At 42.0% G+C, this 16,267-nt stretch overlaps 2 protein-coding genes across 5 annotated transcripts; one reads left to right on the forward strand and one right to left on the reverse strand.

Annotated features, from left to right (window-relative positions):
• The first annotated feature begins 601 nt into the window (after positions 1 to 601).
• LOC129589998 (nuclear RNA export factor 1-like) lies at positions 602 to 4,460 on the forward strand. Of its 3 annotated transcripts, XM_055484969.1 has the most exons (15): positions 658 to 712; positions 813 to 873; positions 952 to 1,130; positions 1,213 to 1,303; positions 1,379 to 1,458; positions 1,517 to 1,644; positions 1,815 to 1,907; positions 1,970 to 2,074; positions 2,150 to 2,291; positions 2,468 to 3,032; positions 3,096 to 3,264; positions 3,557 to 3,599; positions 3,664 to 3,730; positions 3,805 to 4,005; positions 4,083 to 4,460. In XM_055484969.1, exons 3-15 carry the CDS (start codon positions 1,046 to 1,048, stop codon positions 4,180 to 4,182), a joined length of 1,869 nt encoding a protein of 622 aa, XP_055340944.1. In that variant the 5' UTR covers positions 658 to 712; positions 813 to 873; positions 952 to 1,045; the 3' UTR covers positions 4,183 to 4,460. The 3 variants fall into 3 exon arrangements, with proteins under 3 accessions (XP_055340928.1, XP_055340935.1, XP_055340944.1); XM_055484953.1 differs by having other exon boundaries at positions 602 to 873; XM_055484960.1 differs by having other exon boundaries at positions 602 to 1,130.
• LOC129590097 (Golgi resident protein GCP60-like) lies at positions 4,253 to 13,052 on the reverse strand. Of its 2 annotated transcripts, XM_055485102.1 has the most exons (9): positions 12,572 to 13,052; positions 12,358 to 12,502; positions 9,165 to 9,305; positions 9,068 to 9,094; positions 8,861 to 8,996; positions 8,753 to 8,797; positions 6,166 to 6,307; positions 5,270 to 5,620; positions 4,255 to 4,865 (listed from the first exon to the last, which is right to left on the reverse strand). In XM_055485102.1, exons 1-9 carry the CDS (start codon positions 12,741 to 12,743, stop codon positions 4,636 to 4,638), a joined length of 1,389 nt encoding a protein of 462 aa, XP_055341077.1. In that variant the 5' UTR covers positions 12,744 to 13,052; the 3' UTR covers positions 4,255 to 4,635. The 2 variants fall into 2 exon arrangements, with proteins under 2 accessions (XP_055341086.1, XP_055341077.1); XM_055485111.1 differs by lacking the exons at positions 12,358 to 12,502; positions 12,572 to 13,052 and adding an exon at positions 10,210 to 10,418 and having other exon boundaries at positions 4,253 to 4,865.
• Positions 13,053 to 16,267: the final 3,215 nt, after the last annotated feature.

Here is a 16,267-nt window from a genome sequence, read left to right on the forward strand (position 1 = left end):
TACGTGTTTATAAGATTGTACTTCATACATTCGCTGCCTTATACAATAAAAATTAAAAACCGCCGCCCGCTTGCCCTAAGGGCGTATGAGACCTTATACTAGTAATAAATTAATAGAAGATATCAGCCTTTATACAGAGTAGACTGTTTTGGTGGCAGCTCAGTGACGAAGCACTTAGGCTACGCCACGCGAGCCACTGCACTACACCCATTATATAGCTGCAGCCAATGCCATACATGCGCGGTTATTATCTGTATTTATGATTATTTATTATAATATATATTTATTTATAGTTTAATAGTAGTTATAAATTACTGTTAAATTATCTGTGTTATTACAAAATTATTAACGATAGCCGTTAATGGGTGCTTACCTACATATATTGGGGCTTAACTACGAGCGCTCGTAATTAATATAATGCTGAGCCCAAAAATATGTACGTACCTATTAGGCTAAACTTTAATGCCAAATTTTGTTTATTAATACGTAATTGTAAAAATTAATTATACACTGCAAGTACAAGTGTGGGTACATTATAAAACTCGTTACCAACAGGTGAATACTGTATGCAATACCGCTAAACTGACCGTGAAGTATCGTAAATGCCATAGAAAAGCTGCTTCTCCTATCTTTGAATATTACAGCAATAGCCTGAAGAACACAGGTCACTGAGTAGTGCTTCGTTTTCTTGAGGACATGAGTTCATGTCCGCGTGAGTGGTAAATTCTGACTTCCACAATTGAGAAAGTTAAAGTTGACGCTAATCTTCAGATTGATGTTAAATCGATCTGATGAATCTACAAATTTTGCAGTTTCCCTGATACTCATCATTCATCACGTATTCAACACGTTAAGATCGGTAACTGATTTTTAGTAAGTACTCATGTGAATAGTATCCCGCGAACGGATTGCCAAAGCGAGATTTCGCTTACGTTTGGGCATTACGTATAGGTCCCGCTGTGGGGCTGCCCCTGTTTCTTCCCTTCCCCATCGACAAAACCTTTGACAGTTGATATTCATACGGAATTACAACCGAGTTTAAAAGATGGAAGGATATTACGATCGCGATGCACCTCGTGAACGTCAGTCGGGTGCTCTGCGAACGGGAGTGCGAGTACACCGTAAACATGGTACAAATCTTCGAACGGGCTCAGTTTCATTTCTACGAAAAATGTTTTGGATTAAAACCCTGATACCTTTGCAATGCGGCAGGCGCTGCTCCGTACGCCCGCGTGTTACACATGGACAGGGAAGGAGACGCTCAGATGGGTGAAGGATCCGCCAGCGGCGCTGCCACTCAAAGGTACGTACGCATTTAGACTGGTTCTTAATGGACCCACGGACGATGAAGATTAACTATTTTTTCATCGCGATACAGAGTGGCCTCGTTTAATCCCCGTGGTGGCCAACAGGCTCATCGGAGCCGAAGTCTCTCCGTCGCGCTCCCCGCTGAAAAGAGTAAGTGGAGTTTTCCACCGTTTTGCTTCACGGTTTTTAGCATTGTTCCATTTCCCAGATGTCTTTTCCCGGTTGGGTCCGAAAAATCTCAGAATGGCTCGCGAATCCTTCAGCGTGCGCAATCGTGGTCGGGGAAGACCGTTGTATGGATCGCGACCTCCGGTGACGGCTTGGTTTAAAGTTCGGGTATGGCGAAACGTACTCTTTTAGCATTCGAGATTTTCTGGTAGTTTTATATATTTTTAATTATTTACTGTAATCTGAATTCTGTGGTGAGATTTTCTGGTAGTTTTATTTATTCTTACTTATTTACTGTAATCTCTGAATTCTGTGGTGTTTACGAACTGTTTTCGCAGCTGGTTGGTGCGGCCACAGTGGATAGATCGTGGGTCATGAACGCCATTGGAGACAGACTTTCCGCGGAAAATGTTACGTTCCAGCCAATTCAAGTGCGTTTCCATACGGATTTGTTTCCCACTAAACGGTTTCCCTTCAAAAATTTAACATCTAGGTTGCCGTCGATGGAAATTCTTTAACATTCTTTGTCAAGGACCAAGCTGCTGCAGATAAATTGAAGATGCTGAATAAAGTGATTCAGTTCTCTCATGGGCCAAAGGTATTACTGAGTAATCTGCGTTTATTGTTGGTTTTTTTATACTAATGGTTTTGGATAATAATGTTATCTGGACAGATGCCTATTGGCGTAAATCCTTCGCAAGCTCCCGTTGTACATTTGGATGAATCCGTAAAAGACGCGATAAGGACCGCAATGGGCAAACGATACGACGCAGCAACACGCTCTTTAACTTTGAGCTTGTTTAACGAAGCTCCTGGTGAGTCGGAAAATCCATCTTTGGATGTTAAAGGAATATGTGGTCCGTATTTTTAAAATTCGCGAATTTGGTCGTACCTAGTACAACATGATTGTGGAAGCATGATAGTTCCAGTACTGCCTGACATTATGCATTTGAACGGATACTTCTAACAGATGATTACCGTTTTACTTTAGAGTTCAAAATTGCCAGTCTGAGCATTCAGCTGTCCAGAACTAGTCACATGAAAGCGGTTTTGGAACTGATCGAAACTAATATCAAAGACCTGCACTCTCTGGACCTCAGTAAAAATCGTCTGACGCAGTTGATGGACTTTTTTCGTTTGGCTGACAAAGTGCAGTTGCATCAGCTGAACCTCAGTGATAATGCGATTCGGAATATACGTGATGTGGAGCTGCTGCGCTCTTTTACCCACCTCGTGGATCTGGACTTAAGTCGGAACCCCATTCGGGATGCGTATCGTGATACGCCCGCGTACATCGAGGATGTACGTAAGAAGCTACCCAACCTGCTGAGGTTAGACGGTGTAGATTTGCCGAAGAAAATTGGATTTGATGCGCCGACGCGTGTCCAACTCCCGGTACCCACCCAGTTCCATGCGCCAAATGAACAGGCCAAACAGCAGCTTACAACTTTCATACAACAGTACTATACGTACTTCGATGGAAGACGGTCAGAATTGTTGGGTGCCTATTCGGATGATGCGCAGTTTTCCCTCTTCGTCCCGAAATTTCAGGACAAGTAAATTAAATAGCCCTTTCATATGGTTGTATTCTGGTGTGTAAAAAATTGTCGGTTATGTAGGAGCTCGGGTTTCTTTCCCCATAGCCGAAATTTGAACTTTGTCGTCGACAGTGCCACTCGCAACGTTAAATTGTTGCTTGGAAGGACATCCATAGTCGAATTCTTTAGCAAATTGCCTGCCACTGCTCATGTCCCGGAATCGTTTACAGTGGATGTGTTTTTCAACGAGGTTTGTTAAATTTTTTTAGCTTGTTGTTTCCAGGTTAAAATAAATATGTCTGAATTGATGAATCGTTAAACTGGGCTTCGCAGCTCTGAGTAATTTTATCGATCGAGCGATATATCCGAAAAGCCCTTTTTTCGTAAAAAAACGCCAAATATAGTTTATTTTGAAGTTGTAGTCGACTTTGCTGTACACATTTAACGTTAACAATGTGCTGATGTTAAATGTGTACGAGCTCAGCTGGTATTGTTATAGGCTTGGTAGCATCAGTTTGTGAAATATCATGTTTTCTCTGCAGAATGCCTTGGTGGGATTCATGGTGACTGGTGTTTTTCGAGAAGGTAAGATTGAGAGCTCGATTTGACATTTGACTTATAATTGAGGTTTGTGTTATTACTCGTATAGAGCAAAACAAACACCAGCGAATCCGTTCGTTTTCGCGAAATTTTGTCGTTGTGATATCAGATGAAGGGTGAGTTCGTATCGAAATACCGGATGTTTTTGGTTAGAATTAATTTACTTGAATAATTCATTATGCTGTATTAGGCTGCGAATCCTATCCGATACCTTGACAGTCAGCCAGGCTTCCCCCGAGCAAGTTAATCAGTTCAGTCAAAATACGCCTTCGGAGAAGCCTTCTAGCAGTGTTGCTACACCTGCAACTACTGTACTTGACGAACAGACGAAATTGGCCATGATAGTTAGTTTTGCCAGTCAGAGTGGAATGAATGAGCACTACAGTCGATTGTAAGTTTTCTGTCAGCTAGTGCGATGGAAATTGTGTAACTGTGGCCTGTGGAATACTGCGTGTTCTGTTGTTGTAGAGCGTTGGAGGACTGGAACTGGGACTATCCAAAAGCTGGTGCTGCTTTCTTGCAACTCAAAAGTGAAAATAAACTTCCCCCGGAAGCCTTCGTAAAATAGCAGCAAATTGAATAAGTTATGTTTGACTCTGTTTGGAGGACTTACAAGCTGTTGCTTTGACTTTGCCTTCGTGCGCTGTTGATAGTAACCTGATTTTTATTTTGTCAGACTTTCATTTACTCAGTGACAACGTTTTTTGCATGGACTTCGGGGAAAAAATAGATACATAGCAGCCAACGCTTTGAGTATAACTACGAGACACGATACAAAAACAGCTGTAATTCCGGAAACAAGGGCTAGAAAAGGTAATTGTGCAATAAATGTAATCGCCGAAGCATTGCAGACGTCGGAATAAAAAACTCAGAACAATTAAGAAAAAATAATAGAACCGGTCAAATCCCGAATATTTTTCATCACAAGTATTATGACGCAACGCACTGGGAATAAAACCAACCAATACATGATAAAATTGTGAACGGCTCGAGTGATTTCGAAATGGGACTGACAGGCTGTTCATCGGGTATAATACACACGATAGTATAAGGTTTTTGATCGCCACAATGAGAAAGAATTGTCGAACTTTAACAGATAAACGCCCTGGCGAGCCGGATACAAATGACTACCGGCGATAACCTCTTCATGGCAATCGCGACGATACACCGGCAAAATCTCATCCACCGGTGGGCCAGTCTGGCCTCCATTGGGACCACCCTTTTCTGGATCATTCGGACTGCTTGGCGCGCCTTAAAATTGAACAGATGAATATTAAAAATCCTTTTAATAAATGATGAAACTACCATACGAATTTACATCATTAATTTACTTCTACCTAATCACTACTTCTTGCTTTGTGTGCGAACAAGAACATTACAAATACAAGGCAGACCCACTACAAGAAGACCACCAAGCGGGGAGCCTGCTCTACCGTAGGGCAACGGCACCACTACGGCGGTTAACCTGTACTGCCCGTCGCTACAACCTAATGAAACGCAAACCACGGGAAACTGTCCGTTACATCATAATTATCAATCGTGAAAAGTGATTGAGCACGCGAAGGTAGAAAATATAAGTAAAAACGAGCAATCGTCGGTACCAGTATGCTGTCAGAGACAACACTATCAGATCGGAAAATGCTGTTAGCCTTTACCTTCACCATCGATGTCTTCGTCGTCTTCATCCGTCTCCGACACGTGGATGGTAACTCGGTTGTCGTTGGTGTTGTTGCTCCATTCAAAATATAATCCAAAGCCCAGATCATAACTATCGGTGGCGAATTCCCAAAATAAATAGTTCCCTTCTGGATGGGTCGGGACACGAATCGTCACAGTTTCACCTTGCCCGATCTTCAGTATCCCCTCGCCACCTTCTTTCTTAACGGAATCCTTAAACTCTTTGAGATCCTTACGCGTCCACACCGATGCCGTCTGAATAACGCCGCCTATGGTAGGCGCATGCGATGTCATAACCTCCTCATTCTCTTCATCGGAGGCAACATCGCCTGAAATAACCGCGGCATTAATAATTGAATATACCATATGGAGCGTGCATGTCGTCATATATTGAATTATGTAATGCACAATAAAATCATTTTTGTTCGTTTATGTTTTCCTTCAAGTACTGGCTAATGGCTCATTACTGTCTCTTACAAATGTTTCAACCATACATTCCAATTACGTGACAAGCTATCGGTACAAATTACATGAACTCATCAAGCGCTGAATGAATTACTTTTTTAACACCAAGCGCTATATGAAACTTCTTTTTGCATGCACTGGTGTAATTACCATTATGATCCCGCTTTCTGTTTAAGCAGGAATGTGCCCTGACTGAACCTATGCACATTAAGTAGTAACTAGTAAGCCAGTAATATGGAAGATCGCCCGATTATGCAAAATACTCAAAGAAAGACTGTCTGACTGTCTAACAACTAAATACTTGACTGTCTAACAATCCTTATTATTTGAAGAGATACTGCCTAATAAACTTTAGGATATAAATTATGCGAATTATATGTCGTGTTGTAACATGCACGATTCAGCATACCTCTTTTGGAATCCTGTTCATCGGCGTTGTTATAGGCTTCGCCATTTTGCACAGGTTCAGGATTGTTCACTTGGTACTCCATCCAGTGTCTCACGTACTGACGGAAATGTTCTTCTTGCAGCTTTGCTATTAACACCTTTTGCTGCAATATAAGTGCTCTTGTTAGAAATGCTGCAGCAATTTACGGTTTACTCCACGGCAAACGCTTAAAAACAATCTTTAAATGCCGAAATGTACAAACTCTGTGTAATGCCACTGCATTACCAGATCCAAACTGACGCAGAAAACATGCGCACTTTTTCAAGCAAAGCGATCGATGAGCTCGTGATCTGCAGTCTATGTTATGATGATCTCTGTATCCAGCTGTGAAAGCCCAACTCCACAACGGTATCTCATCGATACATAGACACAGTCTTTACAAGTACTGCCGCGCAATACACAGCATCGACAGAATCTTAATGATCCAACGTTTAGCCTTAAATTTAAATCTTCACACAGATGCTCCCGTCAAAAGGCATCAAATTAAATCCGCACCACAAGCCCCACACAGTGGCACAGCAGCAGTTGCGTTACACGGCTACTACCTTACGATTAGACAACCATCATCTTACTGCACTGCCAAACATTCCCTAACCATACACTTCACTTCCGCTGTACATCTGTTCCCAAATTAAATGTGCACATATTGTGTGTGTGTGTGTTCGTTTACAAAGCAGACTAATATCGATTTTCCTCAGCTAAGTGTCAAAGTCAATTCGGCTTTTTCGAAGATCCTTAACCCACGAAGAGAATATTAACCGTTAATGGTCACTAAAACACAGCACGCATCAGAGAAAGTAAACATACAAAATTTATCAGATATTTTGACAAGTGAAATTAAGTTATTGTCGTGGTGGCATCCCCGATCATTTAACGCACTTACAAATTCCACAGAATTCTGTAATCTGGTAAATCCCTCTGGATAATGCAGATGCGCTGAGATAATCTAAGGTCAACCGATTGATCGCATAGATGCAACTTATAACCCTAGGCCGTAGCTCGTTACGAAGCAGTTGGCGTTCAGTGCATGTACGGTGCCAGCTGATTTACAATTCAATTCTCGTCCCGGGGATGCGAGCCCCAGAAGTCACCCGTTAAAGATGTTATCGAATTCATCAAATATACGATTTCCCTGCTGCGATCGTGGAAAACGTCAACGGGAATGACCAACAGACAAATTTAAATTATCCTATCACGTTCTACTGAAAACCATTTTCGACCTTTGAGACGGCTAAATTTTTAGCTAACAATGCAGTCTGACAACCATAGTACAATTACGAAAGTAGAATAAAAATCAAATCTGAGCGGAAAATTGCTCCCATGCCTCTTAACTGCAGTTCAATTTTTCGCAGAGATAGTCCTCACTTTAAATTTCGTATTAAATAGGTCGCTAATGCTTTTTTATCTATCATACCATCAAAATCAAAAACTGGTATGACAATGATTCGGTAAACCATTTGAAGCTTCGCGGAGATCTTTTAATTAGACAGCGCCAGGCTTGGAACCAGAATCATTAGCTCTTTCAATTAACCACACGAAACAGCAATCAACACAGCACAAAGCATGGTAAGAGTCATTTTGCATCCAAACGACGTCGTCAACAGCCAGCGTTAAGAGCATCTCTCCAGACTTTTGCAACGTAAAGCGTGAAATCACCATTACGTTTACGAAGCATTCTGCAGCCCGTTCTTACTGTTTACTCCTTAATCACCCCTCGATGCTCTCTTATACTCTTTTCTTTACTGTACAACCAGAGCCGAAAATACTGGCCGACTTCTCATGGTTGCATTAAGGAGCTACTTGTTCTACGTTTTGCCACTTAAGGGATTTTTTGTTCACTCTGCTACGTGTAGCCGGACCCCATCTGTCAATCAGAGCCAAGCAGACAGCAACTTTTGCAATCAGATTTACTTTTATTCCACACGATCGATGCTAACGAGTAATGGGATCATCCGGAAGAGTCCCTGTGCTCATTCCAAAGACAGATACTCTTTTCCTTTACAGAGTACCATCGCCTGGCCACAGCTAGTAACAGCGTATGCGTATTGATCAAAGTATAACACAATAGTTTGATGGGCGAATCCGACGAGAAATCTGCATATATAACGCTACTAAGGCATTTCATGCTGACAGGGAACTGCAGCGGAATAACAAGCCACACAGCATGTTCCGCCTCATCGCCCCTGTGTTCTTGTAACCATTTTCCAAAGACCCGAATCTGTCTGATAAAACCAGTAACCGCAAGTTAATTTTGAATTCCTTATGCTGTTCAACGCCGCAACCATTTGTGTCACGGAACGATCGCAACGTTATTCGCACCCAGTAACCATACATGCGTAGCGTTGTTAACACTTAAAGGTCACCGGTGCCGCCGTTTAATGGTAAAATGTGCAAAACCGTTCTGTTAGTGTATTTATTTATAATTATGAATAATTATAATAATAAAACCCTCAAGTAAAATAACTTGTAAAATCATGAGTTCTAAATCCATCGGAACAGACCTAATATCTACTACACGAATAGCACATTATGCAAAGCGACCACTAACCTCTTCCACTTTTCCCGGTAACTGCTGCTCACAGAAGGCTTTGAACTGAATATCCAACAAAAAAGCGTCAATGTTTTGAGCAGCAAACAACGCTGCTTTCTTCCTCACCTGTTGTAAGGTTTGAGCGTTTAGAGCGTTCCGGATCTCTTGCTCGTGTTCAGGTGTTAAGTGGAACTGAGGAGCAGCACTGGTCATTCCCGACACACTGCGCTCATCATCCCTGCTCGAATCACCTTCCTCAGGCCTGGAGCAGCATATTTTGTGTTAGCCTTTGCCTTTTTTATTTTCAAAAGTGCTCCGCCTCCATCATCTTACCCGATACTTTCAGTCCCGTTTCCCAGTCTAGGTAATTATAGAGATGAAAAACATGGCAATCGTTGTCAAACTGTACACAAGCATTAGGATTACTCACTGTTTTTTCTCCAGATCCTCCCTGTCACGCTTGTGCGCCTCGATGTAGGGCTTGAAAAGGGGACAAAGCAAATCAAGAAGATCCACGAAACGCAACATGGCTTCTTCTTTGCTCATTTCACCCAAGCTCGACCAGGCGCGCCTGCGAAAAGTGTTACAGTTAACAACAACGTAAACAACAACAACACCGTAATTGTGTTTTCGACTGTGCATTATTACTAATACGCCTCTAAGGCCTTCTCCTCGACAACCCAGAAAAGGTAGAAAATTATCTGCAAAATTAAAATCAATTTTTTTAGATTAAAAGAATGGTAAATGATTGCATTTACAGCAACTGGGAACAAGGAAGAGAATCATGACTCTCACAAGTCAGTTCACTGTCACCTGAACATACCTAATTTCAAACCACTTTTTCACGAGTAAAAAGCGCACGGATAAACTACGTCCCATAACACCAGCCAATTATGCAAAGAATCACTGCCACTAAATTGGAAATGTTTCTAAACCTTCAGTCGTTCCCATTATACTGTCCCATGAACTTATTAATGCCGCGAAGCCAAATGCTGAACCAAAGGAGCAACCAGAGGAAATTGCAGCTCATCAAATACACTGCCTAAATTTTCGCTCCAACAATCACTTTACGGCCAGTGAGGCGTGCTTAAATTTTACAACGTCAAGCCAATTTCCAGAGAAAATAAAATCACAAAAATCCAAGCCGTGTACTAAGTATGCAACAATGCAATCTAAAATAAAAAAAAACCTCCCCCGAAACATGTTTTTGTGGTAAACTGGTCATCAGCGGAAATCGTTCAACATCACAAGTATAACTACTCAATATCAGAAAAAAAAACACTTCGTCAAACTCAACAACAGATCTACAACTGCGACAGAATGGGATAACTAGTTAAACGCTATATATACTATATCTTCTCGTATACACACGCCTAAACGATTTGCACATATGTACACAAAGCACCAGCATCTTCGTCTGCAGTTTCATATGGACAAAAACGAACGAACAAAATGCAGATACCAACGATAATTACCGCAAAATGTGCGAATACAAACACCGCAAACCGCAGCTAATAACCTGAGTGTACAAGCCACCATCTAAACATCCCAACTCATTAGAAAGTCGTTCATCATTCCTCAACTGGACGGGATCATCAATCTTCTGTGTGTCGATCGGGCATATTTCACGATGCCTCAAATGTGCAACAGACACGGAGATTTCCTGCATGCAGCCGCAAGTATCTTATTTTCTTTTTCCGCACAATAGTCACAATTAGCGGAGCAAACATTGTGAAGCGAATTGATAATGACCTCAACGTCGCACTACACGGCAACGGTATTCGCGATAATTTCCGGAGAAGACATCAAGTCTCTCCCGAACATCGAGCATGCCACGCACGCAAGCCGGCCGCATAACGGATCGTTTCAGCCAAATGAAAGCTTTCAAAGTTAAGCATAATGTAAATTCAATTAGTTTCTAAGGTTTCTTGACAACTGAGCAAGTCCACTTTCTCTATGTTTCAATGTGCTACAAGCGGACGACACGATAAACAGAACAGCCCATCATGCGATCTCAAGTGCACTATCGGCGTGTCACAGTAAATAGTCCAATATAACTGTTCAAATAAAGAAACGAAGAGAAAGTTCTATTTTTACTTTTTATCGAATTAAAATGGATATTTTCTTTGAGAGTTCACTTTTTACTGAAGTTATCTTGCACCTTTCCTACGGCAGAGAAACAAAAATTATAAATTTTTAGAGGATATGCCGATCGGAAGTTACGAGCAGATCAATAAATACCTTGCAACACTCATTGGAATATAACAAAGCAAGTGTTACGGCAAACTCACCTTTCGCGACCTTAATTCAGGAGAAAGTCAAATTCTGTGCTCAACAGAGTTGCGCTTAAATCTCCATAAATAATAAAATATTGTAGTGCTGCACGACGCGGATTAAAAAAGGTTAACACCGGTCTATGTTACGAAAGAAACTGCGGTGAAAAATGCTACTGACAGGCAAAACTTTGACTATAACTACTCGGCTAAAGATCAGTTTCAATCTAGCGAGGGAAGGCAATAAGGGAGGACAAAGTGAACAGCAGCATCAAGTTTCACGTCACTGTTACTAACAATCACACCCTCTTAAAAAGTTCTACGGGAAGAAAACGGGGCTTATTTGCCACGATAAATACAATCAACAAAGCCACAAGCGCTGGCTGCCGCGTGCACCCATCGGATTCCACGACACCACGCCCTTTCATAAACTGAAGGAGTTATGACTCGCTCCACATTCGATGAGGGGTTGCCGACAGATCAATTTATTGCCAGCTGCAGTTCATTCCTGTCTTTATGCAGTGTAGGAATCAGAACTTGCAGCTTTTCATCAGGTACAGCAACGTGGTGCCGTGGTACGATATTACTATATCAACATCGCTTATCGTTGGACACCGCAAAAATGCGGTTTCGATGCCTCGCGCACAATACAACAGTACATATCATTTTTAAAAGAGGGTACTAGCAGTAGTAAAAACCAGACGGATACACCGACAAAGAAAATCACAGAAAATTCAGCGATCGCTAGAAGCAAGCACCACCTATTAATCAGGAAACAACCAAGGCGTTGTGCTCCCACCAAAAGTGTGAAATCAGAACACGTGCAAGAGCAGCAGCAATCAATTAGGCAAAACATTTTGTGTGATCACTAATTGACTAATGTAGAAAAACGCAGCAGAAGCATGGAAATGGTAAAAAATCTAGTACAATTACTATGTGGAAAACAGAAAATCCAGAAAACATACCTCAAATGCAGGATTTTTTGAAAACCTTTGCACAGTCAGACCGATGAACTGCATTTGAATTTTGAGAAATTTTCGTATTAGTATGGAAACAGTTCGCTTCTCAGCACAGACGCACCAGGCTCGCGATTACGACGCAAAGTACGCAGGGATTGAAATTTATAGCACGTGCTTCCCACTTCCCAGTATTGCTTTGGAGTCTGGACACAAACAGAAAACTTCTACCAAATACGATGCGAAAACTAAAATTCGTACGCAATGCATCACATTAGCGGATACCAGTTTCCAACAATAACCGCTGTACTGGACAGGAAAGCGAGCAACCGCTTCATTAATGAGCCCTCAGTTCGCCCATTTCCTCCTGCGGATAAATAAATATCAAACTAACCTCCTATCATTGCCAATAACGTCGAGGAAACCGACTTCGGGCACGAGCGACGTCTGGAAGGGTCCGTGTGTAATCTGCTTCGTATAGGCTACCAGGCGCATTTTATCGGCGTACGATATATGCAACGGAGCCTTGCCGTCTTTTTCTGTGTAGAAAGAAATCATAGCTGTCGTACACCGTCAGAATCATCATGCTGGAGAGGCCACTCGATTACCCTTATAGAATCTGAGCGCCAACTTGTAGACGTCCTCCACTGGCAGACCCCATTTCTCCTGAAAACTGAATGGCGATGCGTGGCCATTCAGCTTCGTGGGACTCAGCTGGCCGTTAGATTCCGAGTAGTTGCACACAACATGGTCCAGCTCAGGTGTAAGGGCCATTGGCATTTGGGAATTCGCAGGATAGAGTCCCACTGTGCCAAATTACTTTTACAGAGCCGAAGGTGCGACAACTGAGTGGCTTCCAATATCAGCTTATGCTTATTGTCAGGGGTATGAAGGATTAGGACACAGGATCATTTGCCGTAATGCGGCCGTACATTCATAGCAGAAATCGCTGCAGTCCGGGAAATACCTACATCGCGCTAGGTAATAAACAGCTGGCTGAAAAGATCAGCCATTTAATAATCGTTATTAAAATTTCTTCGTTCGACAAAACTGATACTCTCTACTGCAATTTTTTTAGCCACGTCGAAAGGCAACGCAGGCTAAAAATTTACAACTTTGAAATCAACGTGGTCGCCGACTCGAGCGTCGAAAAACGGAATGCTCGAAACCGCATTTATGTATGCACTCTGTTTTGATAAAAATTCTTAAATTAATCGCATTCTAACAATACTAGTGTCAAAAAATTATTTTAATCCGCGACTTCGATCTTCAAAACAAAATTGGAGTTCTGTTGTTCATTGCATTGAATATTTTAAAATTCTGTAGAACAGTTTCGCGTTAGATCCGAATCATATTATGTCGATTTGCAAGTATCATAGATCCATAATTAAGGCGTACCTGTACTCCTGTACCATAGAGAAAATTATTATTATTATTATCATTATTAGTTCAGTGTACCGTAGCATCGAATACAAATAGATGGCAAAAACATGCAGAAATGTACCAAAGCCCTCCAACTGCTAAATGATTCCTATTGGTGATTTGCTATCCTATGTGGAAACCGGATAAATAAAGTCAATAATATGTAGGTAAAGGTAAATGAAGTCCATACCAGTATGTATAGTGTATTGTGCATGTATAGTATAGTGTAATGTATAGTATTTTAGTGTATTACGTATGTATATCTATACTTCTAGTGTATTGTGCATGTATATAGTGTATTGTGCAGTATTGTGTATTTTTGATTGCATTTACTGAGTGCTGCTCATTGATGTGCTTATTGAAAAATAAAGGTAAATTTAATAAAGTCTACAAAAAATTTATATAAATTTAATATTTTTTTATTTATTCACTGCAATTATGTTACCACATTTCGCTGTTCCATAATTGTTGTTTTCGGACTATACTATATAGGGGGAAAAATGTGTCTAGCCGAACCAATCCCTTGTACTTCTGATGTAAGCCAGCTGGTGGTTTACGTCACATGTGGCACGGTTTGTTTCGCCACGAAGATCGGTAAACTTCCAGTCCAACGTAACCTATGCAACCCAACGTAACCCAACGCAACCGCCACGCAACCCAACGTAACTGCACGCAACCCAACGCAACTGCGCAACCCAACGTAACTGCATGCGGCCGACGCAACTGCATGCAACCCAACGTAACTGCACACAATCCCACGTAACTGCATGTAACCCGGCGCACTGCACGCAACCAAACGCAACTGCATACGGCGGCAACGCAGTTGCGCAACCCCACACTGCGATGCAGCCCAACGTAACTGCGTAACCCGACGCAACTGCACTAACTGTGCAACCCGACGCAACTGCATGCAACCGAACGCTACTGCAATCAACGCAACTGCAACCCAACGCTTGCAGGCGGCCAACGTAACTGCAGGCAACCCAACGCAACTGCATGTAACCCAACGCAACTCCACGAAATGAAACGCAACGCAATGGCACGCAACCCAGCGCAACTCTACGTAATTTCATGTATCTTCATATAGTTGAATGCACCTCAACCTTACATACTACATGCAGGTAAATAATCAATGTAACACAAAGCAACCTAGCGTAACTAAACGCAGTACCATGCAGTTAAATGCATCTTGACGCAAGTCAGCATAGCTCACATGCTGCAAGAAATTTTTTGAGTAGAAAACTCTGGAATCTGTACGAAGTCACGTATTTGACGGAACTAACCTTTGAATGCCATTACAACATTTTTTAAAATTTTTTTGATTTCTCGGTCTTTTAGAGTTCTTAGGTTTCTTAGGTTTTCTTAGGTTTCTTAGGTTTCTTAGGTTTCTCTAATTTCTTGGGGTTCTTAGGTTTCTGAGGTTTCCTAGATTGCTTAGAATTCCTAAAGTTTTGTTAGATCTCTCAAATTTTTTAAGTTTCTTAGGTTTCTTATGCTTCTAGGTTTTTTAGATTGCCTTTTGCTTTTTCTCAGTTTTTTTTTTGCGTGTTTAAATCCCTCGAAAGAATAGGTTTCAGAGTTTCATGCATTCAATTCCATCTGCGTTAAGTTGTTGAGCTGCGCTGGGTTGCATTGAGTTACGTTGAGTCGCATTGATAGCATTAACTTACGGTGAGCTACGTTGAGTCACACTGAGTTACGTTGAGCTGCATTGAGTTACGTTGAGTTGCATGGAATTGCGTTCAGTTGCGCCAAGTTGCGTTAAATTGCATGCGGTTGCGTTAAGTTGCGTTGGGTTGCGTTAAGTTGCGTTAAGTTGCATGCGGTTGCGTTAGGTTGCGTTAAGTTCCGTTAAGTTTCATGCAGTTGCGTTAAGTTGCATACGGTTGCGCTGGGTTGCATGCAGTTGCGTTGAGTTGCGTTGGGTTGCGCTAAGTTGCGTTGGGTTGCGTTAAGTTGCGTTGGGTTGCGTTAAGTTGCGTTGGGTTGCGTTAAGTTGCGTTAAGTTGCGCCAATTTGCGTTAAGTTGCAGGCGGTTGCGTTAAGTTGCAGGCGGTTGCGTTAGGTTGCGATTCGCGTTAAGTTGCAACGGTTAAGTTGCAGTACGCATCATATTGGTTAGTTGCGTGATTGCGTTGAGTTGCGTTGGGTTGCGTTAAGTTGCGTTAAGTTGCGCCAATTTGCGTTAAGTTGCAGGCGGTTGCGTTAAGTTGCAGGCGGTTGCGTTAAGTTGCGTTCAGTTGCGTTGGGTTGCGTTAAGTTGCGTTGGGTTGCGTTAAGTTGCGTTAGGTTGCGTTAAGTTGCGTTAAGTTTCATGCAGTTGCGTTAAGTTGCGTAAAGTTGCATGCGGTTGCGTTAAGTTGCGTTGGGTTACGTTAAGTTGCGTTAAGTTTCATGCAGTTGCGTTAAGTTGCATACGGTTGCGCTGGGTTGCGTTAAGTTGCGTTGGGTTGCGTTGAGTCTCGTGTGGTTACGGTAACGAACAAAATAACCGCATTACGCGCGAAAACAAATCGTGCCATATAGATATCTAGTTTACGTTGTGGCTTGACAGTGTTCTATGTAAAGCGCTGCTATTAAGATTAGAGGTACTGATAACAGGTGAGCAGCACTCGTACAACTGCCGGTAAACAGGCTAAAAGTGTATTATAGCCCGGACCTGCCTGGTGCAGTTAATACCACATGTACCGTCAATGCCGCACAGCCTTAATAGCAGCGCTTTACATAAAACGCTGTGCAGCCACAACGTAAACCACCAGCTGGCTTACATCAGAAGTACAAGGGATTGGTTCGGCTAGACACATTTTTCCCCCTATATATCGTTGACTCTCAGACAGTACGAAATACATACGATACAAGAAAACAACGGCCTCGGATATTCA

The sequence above is a fragment of the Paramacrobiotus metropolitanus genome, unplaced genomic scaffold (assembly GCF_019649055.1).
Source record: "Paramacrobiotus metropolitanus isolate TYO unplaced genomic scaffold, Prichtersi_v1.0 Parri_scaffold0000002, whole genome shotgun sequence".
Taxonomy (NCBI): domain Eukaryota; kingdom Metazoa; phylum Tardigrada; class Eutardigrada; order Parachela; family Macrobiotidae; genus Paramacrobiotus; species Paramacrobiotus metropolitanus.

Bases quoted from the DNA above. Each gene is read 5' to 3' on its own strand.
- LOC129589998 (XM_055484960.1), top strand. From the start codon at position 1,046: ATGGAAGGATATTACGATCGCGATGCACCTCGTGAACGTCAGTCGGGT. The intron at 1,908-1,969 runs GTGCGTTTCCAT...TTTAACATCTAG, and splicing joins TTACGTTCCAGCCAATTCAA to GTTGCCGTCGATGGAAATTC. The intron at 3,600-3,663 runs GTAAGATTGAGA...TTACTCGTATAG, and splicing joins GACTGGTGTTTTTCGAGAAG to AGCAAAACAAACACCAGCGA.
- LOC129590097 (XM_055485102.1), bottom strand. From the start codon at position 12,743: ATGCCAATGGCCCTTACACCTGAGCTGGACCATGTTGTGTGCAACTAC. The intron at 12,503-12,571 runs GTAATCGAGTGG...CTTTCTACACAG, and splicing joins GGCGCTCAGATTCTATAAGG to AAAAAGACGGCAAGGCTCCG. The intron at 4,866-5,269 runs GTAAAGGCTAAC...TTCAATTTTAAG, and splicing joins CGAAGACATCGATGGTGAAG to GCGCGCCAAGCAGTCCGAAT.